Source organism: Orcinus orca, chromosome 4 (genome assembly GCF_937001465.1).
Source record: "Orcinus orca chromosome 4, mOrcOrc1.1, whole genome shotgun sequence".
Classification (NCBI taxonomy): domain Eukaryota; kingdom Metazoa; phylum Chordata; class Mammalia; order Artiodactyla; family Delphinidae; genus Orcinus; species Orcinus orca.
Genome location: NC_064562.1, coordinates 51,738,136 through 51,745,135, shown reverse-complemented (window position 1 = coordinate 51,745,135; position 7,000 = coordinate 51,738,136). Strand labels below are relative to the sequence as shown.

The following is a 7,000-nucleotide window of genomic DNA, read 5'->3' as shown; positions in this document are numbered from 1 at the left end:
GTGAATTATAATGTTAGTTAGCAGAACAAGTAGGTTTTGACAGGTTATGATATCTGAAGGCAGGAGGAAGAGGAGTTTTGGAGTGTTTCCCTTGAAACTTCACAAGTGGATAGAAGGTATAGCAAAGAAGTGAATAATATAGAGTACATCAAGGAAATACAATGTAATTGTTACTTGTGGCACAAAGTGGAATTTTCAAGTGCTCTTGATTAAAATCCTAATAATTTGAATGCCTTATTTATAGCTCATTTTTATGCAAAATTTATGGATTATTATAGAAGGCCCATCAATATATATACATATCGCTGATACACTTCATTGTACAGCAGATGTAACACAACATTGTAAAGCAAGTATGCTCCAATAAAAAAAAAATTCCGTAGCATTTTAAAAGCATCTCTCTTAAACTCTCTTAAACTTAAGTTCTCCTGGTTTCTAATCATGTTTTTCTTTTCTGCCTCTTCTTTGTTCAGGTCCATCATGAGTGAAAACTGGGACTCAAACCCTTCGGAAAACTGGCATCCCATTTGGAGTGTCAGTGACACAAAGCATGATCTGTATGTGGATAGCAACATCACCTATGTGAACTACTATCTTCACCAGCCTCAAGTGGCAGCGATTTTCATTATTTCCTACTTTCTGACCTTCTTCCTATGCATGGTGGGAAATACAGTGGTTTGCTTTATGGTAATGAGGAACACACATATGCACACAGTCACTAATTTCTTCACCTTGAACCTGGCCATAAGTGATTTACTAGTTGGCATATTCTGTATGCCTATCACGCTGCTGGACAATATTATAGCAGGTATGTTGATTTGCATGCAGCTCAAACATACTATGAGAAAATATTTGTCCCATATCCCTGAAGCCATCACAGCGTCATCCATTCATTCACAAATATTTATGGAGTTCTAAGAACTGCTCCAAGTAGCTGTTCTCATGGGGTCTACGTGCTAAAGGAGGATAAAAACAACAAACAAATATCTATATAAGTAGTCAGAGAATAAAAAGAATTATGGAGAAAAATAGAACAAGTGACAGAGATGAAGTGTGGAACCTGTTATTTTCATAGAGTGTTCACTGAAGGTCATCAGTGAATGGTGACACTTCTTACTGAAGACTTTGAATTTGCTTAACAGTTCAGGGCACATATAATATAGTAAAAATATTAAGAATATTATGGGCTGTAAAGTTCAAAGAACATGTGGTTTCAACTGATGCAATGTCTTCAATCCAATATAAATAGGTATTTAAGCCCTCTTGTGGTTGACTGAGAGATTTCCAACAGTTTTTGATGGAAGATGGAGTAACAGAAGCAAAAATTTCTCACAAAGCAGTAGTTTCATTCATATAGTGGTAATTTACATGTGCAACATAAGTCATGGTTCGGGTATTACCCTAGAGTACTTCTGGGCCCGTATTACCACTTCTTTAGCACTATGTTATATACTCTGGAAGTACAGGAACAGTGTATCTATACCTCCCAGTACAGTTTTGGTGCATAGTACCTGCTTAATAAATATCTGTTGTATTAACACATAAAGTCAACAGCCATTTCTGTTATATTTTAAATTCTTTGAGCTATTTTTATATTCTTTGTGTTCCTTGTACTATCATGCACATACTTTTCATGGACAAAATGTATTTTATCTCTGAGGTTATGAGTAGTAATTTTCTTTGTTTCTTAATTTTTTGTCTACCTGATTCAGATTAGTTTTCTCCTGTTTCATTCTTCCTATTTGTTTCAGTTTCTTTCTTTTATGGTTGTGGTTTCCCTAATAGTCAACTACTATTTAGCTGCTTGTATTTCAGAATGAGGTACTATGTGGCTGCTTTGAACCTCTGCAGGACTGGGGTTTGAGGTTAGGCTCACTCTCGGCTTCACTAGTCTGGGTCATTCATTGGGAAATCCACAGCTATCAGAATCTGCCAGTGAAAATATGTCAGTGTTCTTGGAAGGATCACTTGCCCCAGAAGGAAATTCTCTAATCTACTGCCATAGGGATTAGAAGTCTGGCAGCTGCATTCTGGAGCTGAGTGGGTCTCTCTACCAGCAGTAGGAGCACGTGCAGAGTGTATATGTACTTTCAGTCTATCCTCCTGCATCACTGTGGCATAAAGCCATTCAAGCACCAATTTTAAGATGGTCTGGATAGACGAGAGAATGATTTTTTAAGTATGCTTGGCTTATTTAGGTTACTGGGAATAGCTTTAATTAGATAAGAGTATTTTTTAAATAAGCTATAGGATATTTTTTAAAAGATAAATTAAAAAAATCTGAGCAATATGTAACATTCATCTCTTGGGAAACTAGAATATTTGCTAATGGAAGAATAGTGTTACTTTCCTGTAATAGCAGAGGTGCGTATAGAATATCAAACTCTAAATTTGATTTGATTGATATTAAATATCAAATATAATAATTTTACCAATTTCTTTTATAGACATTCTAGTAACTGGAGTTCAGTTAGGAAGTTATTCAAACAGACTACTTTTGTTTGTGCAAAGTGCTCTTTATTCTCCAAGTATGTCGTAGTCAGTTTAGGCTGTTATAACAAAATACCATAGACTGGGTGGCTTAAACAACAGACATTTAATTTCACAGTTCTAGAGGCTAGGAGTCTGAGATGAGGGTGCCAGCATGGTCGGGTTCTTGGTGAGGGTCCTTTTTCTGATTGGTAGATTGCTGTGTGTTCACATGGCCTTTACTCAGTGCATGCACATGGGGAGAGGTCTCACGCTCTCTCCTTCTTCTTATAAGGGCACTAATCCCATCATGTGGCATAATCCCCATGGCCTCATCTACATCTAATTACTTCCCAAAGGCCACAGCTTCAAATACCATCACATTGGAGGTTAAGGCTTCAATATATGAATTTGGGAGGGAACACATTCACTCCATAACAAAGTACCTCTGAGGTAAATCATGTCATTAGATTATATATAATATTAACTTTATTTGTTATACATGTGACGCCTGATTCCTCATAATTTATGGAATACATTTCCAAATTAGAGAAAAAATATTCTTCCTGTTTTATTCATTTAAAGGGCATTATTGCATAAGGGTTAATGGTTTGGACACTGGAACCATACTGCTAGGGTTTAAATCCTTAATATGCTTCTAACTAGCTGTGTGGCAAGGTATGTGAAATTTGTGTGTTTGTTACATATTCTATATCATGAGGAGAATAATAAAGCCTTCAGAAGCCTGTTGTGGGGATTAGATATGTTAATAGATGCAAAACATTTATTACAGTGTATAGAATGTTGAAACTACTGTGTAAGTTTTGACCTTATTAGTATACTGAAAAACAGAGATCTGAATGTATTAATGAAAATAATGGGAAACATTGATTGTTCCCTGAATATCATTTAGGAAACAGTTGCATCTGTCTAATTTCATGTCTTTCTCTTCATAATTTCAGTGAAATTAAAAAATATGTATATGATCTTTCCAAAGACTAACTGTCCCATTTCCCTTTCAGGATGGCCTTTTGGAAGTACAATGTGCAAGATCAGTGGCTTGGTCCAGGGAATATCCGTTGCAGCTTCAGTCTTTACTTTAGCTGCAATAGCAGTAGATAGGTAGGTCAGCACCAAACTCTGAATCCAGAAAATTGGGCGTATCTGCAACTAATCCACCTAACCAGTGAAAAATGTATAATCTACTAAATTTGGGTATATCTGCTTAAAATTGTAGCCGTAATATGTACCCCTTTAAGAGCAAGACTTATATATATATATACACACACACTAAGGGTTCGGTAATAAAATAAAACTACTGAAGTTTCCATATTTTAAGATTAAATAATTAGGGATGATGCATGTTTTAGTTTGGGCTGCTATTAACAAGATATCATAGACTATTTGTTGAATGAATAAATGAAAAAATATTTGAAGTTTCAATAGCTGGTTTACAAAAAGAGCAAAATACCTAGAATTGCACCTTTGAAGTTACCCATAATTTAAGGGTGAGTAAGTGGGAGAATTCACTGATTAGAAGACTAGATGAAAACTTGGAATTTAAGACAGAAGAGCTTACACCGTCAGTGAAGGACAGTGGAGCAGTCAAAGCTCAGGATAACTAGTCATTATATAAAGATAAGATAAATTTGTTTGGAGTTGCTGATGGGCCACTTAAAAGCTCTAAGTTTCCTTACCTGCAGATCTGGAAAGTAATAATTTTCAATTTTATAGAGTCATCACAAAAATCAAAGAAGATTCAATAGATGATAGTTACTTTGAAAAATATAAAATGTTATACAGTTATATGATAGTATGATTATCTTATAATGAATATCAGTAATAACAAAATTAAGAATCACAATAACAAAATAGCAGTAAAATGAATCAGGCTTACTCTACATACTGATCATTGTCATGCTCAACAGAGGACACAGAACACTGGGAAGGTGCAAAAACAGAACTCATCATGGGAACTCTCATCAGATTCACAGCTGTGAAACAAAACACCAAAACACTTAGTGGCTTAAAACAGTAATGCTTTTAATATTTGTCACAACTCTGTGGATTGGCTGGGTGCCTCTGTGTGGTTCTCCTACTCTGCGCCTTGTAGCTGAAATCACTCACGCTTTTGCTTATGCCATGCTTGCTAATGTTCAACTAACTGGCCAAAGCAAGTTGCATGGCCAAGCACACAGATCATGTGTGAGGGGACCACAGAAGGGCATGAAGGGACATTTAAGAATACGGGCTCTGGAGCCAAAATACATGTGTAAAAATCATGTGTAATTATGGGCAAGATTTTTTACCTTTTCTAAGCCTTTCTCCCATCTTTTAAATAAGAAAGCTTACAGAGGCAATCCATGCAAACCAACGGAAAGGAGCTTGGAACAGAATATTAAATGCTCATGCTCAATGTTGACTAGTTACAATAGTACTTTGATTATTAATAGTGTCTGATATACTCCACTCATTAATTTTTTGAGTTGAATTTTATCTCATATATTAATTACAGAAACTGGTAATGCACGCCTCCCTACTAATGGTAACTTTCTATATTTGAGGGGGAATATGTATGGAAGACTGTAATTACTGAAATAAACTTAATTAATGACTTGGTCAGAATTATGAGGCAGTCCTTCACTGATATTTGCCTTTAATTACAGGTTCCAGTGTGTCTTCTACCCTTTTAAACCAAAGCTCACTATCAAGACAGCATCTGTCATCATTATGATCATCTGGATCCTGGCCATCGCCATTATGTCCCCATCTGCAATAATGTTACACGTACAGGAAGAAAAATATTACCGAGTGAGACTCAACTCCCAGAATAAAACCAGCCCAGTCTACTGGTGCTGGGAAGACTGGCCAAATCGGGAAATGAGGAAGATCTATACCACTGTGCTGTTTGCTAACATCTACCTGGCTCCCCTGTCCCTCATTGTCATCATGTATGGAAGGATTGGAATTGCACTCTCCAAGACAACAGTGCCCCACTCAGGCAAACAGAACCAGGAACAGTGGCACGTGGTGACCAAGAAGAAGCAGAAGGTCATTAAGATGCTCCTGACTGTGGCCCTGCTTTTCATTCTCTCCTGGCTGCCTCTGTGGACTCATGATGCTCTCACACTATGTTGACCTGTCTCTGAATGAACTGCGGGTCATCAACACCTACATCTACCCTTTGGCACACTGGCTGGCCTTTGGCAACAGCAGCATCAACCCCATCATTTATGGTTTCTTCAATGAGAATTTTCGCCGTGGTTTCCAAGACGCTTTTCGTCTCCATCTCTGCCAAAAAAGAGAAAAGCCCAAGGAAGCCTACACCCTAAGAGCTAAAAACAATGTGGTCATCAACATATCTCATCTGTCAGCTCAGGAATCTACAATTAAAAACCCACATGAGGGCTTTCCTGGCATGTGGCATAGTGGTTAAGAATCCGCCTGCCAAGGCAGGGGACACGGGTTCGAGTCCTGGTCCGGGAAGATCCCACATGCCGCGGAGCAACTAAACCCATGAGCCACAGCTACTGATCCCTTGCTCTAGAGCCCACGAGCCACAACTACTGAAGCCTGCGCACCTAGAGCCCGTGCTCCGCAGCAAGAGAAGCCATCGCAACGAGAAGACCGCACACAGCAACGAAGATTAGACTCCGCTCAACACAACTAGAGAAAAGCCTGTGCACAGCAACGAAGACTCAACGCAGCCAAAAATAAATAAATTAAATAAATAAATTTAAAAAAAAACACACACGCATGAGGATATTGTGCTTTGTAGGAAAAGTGCTGAAAAACCCATACAGGAATTAATGATCAAGAATTTGAACTTACCGATAGCAATGAGATGTAAAAGGAGCTGGTGTGATGATTTTAACTCTACTGTGTTATATGGTGAAATACTGTTGCTTTTTATGGCTTTGTACTTCAGTTCTTCTTAAGAATGTTAGAAGCTCTCTCTGGAAAATAGTAAACAAAATGAACTTCTGTTTGTAATCAATCTTACTGTATTTAAAATACATACAGAGACCCATATACAAATTTGCCTGGATAAATCAATTTTCTAGGACCAGTTTTCAAAGCCTGATCTTTTCCCACTTAGCTATTTGTGTATGAATCAAGCATGTGTTTTATGTGTATATATATGTATGCAACACACATACACACATATACATTTTCTTCAAATGGTGATAAATGGGCAGTTCTTTGCATGAGAGCACATTTTATGAATTCTCCCTCTGCTTTTGAATTGGAAATGTTAGACTACAGAACTATTTATCTGTTTGTGCTTTTAAAATGTACTTAGCTTTCTTAGAAATAAGAACTGCAATAGCAAATAAAGGGACACTGTATTTCTTTGTAATTAAAAGTTGATTTTTTTTCCTTTCAAACAGTACAAAGTTGGTAAATTCATAACATTGTTCCATAGGAGTTATTGTTGGCTTTTTAATATTTTCATAAATGAATTTAAGCCCTAGCTGAACCCATGTTTCTTGCAGAGGTGATTCAGGATCCCAACTTGACCTCCTTTCTA

General features: G+C 37.1%; 1 protein-coding gene across 1 annotated transcript; it reads left to right on the top strand.

Annotated features, from left to right (window-relative positions):
- The first annotated feature begins 480 nt into the window (after positions 1-480).
- On the top strand, positions 481-6,319 carry NPFFR2 (neuropeptide FF receptor 2). Its single transcript, XM_012538163.1, is given in 6 exon segments — positions 481-808; positions 3,492-3,591; positions 5,136-5,582; positions 5,584-5,867; positions 6,223-6,288; positions 6,291-6,319. Coding segments are annotated over 6 exon segments (1,254 nt in total).
- The last annotated feature ends 681 nt before the right edge of the window (positions 6,320-7,000 follow it).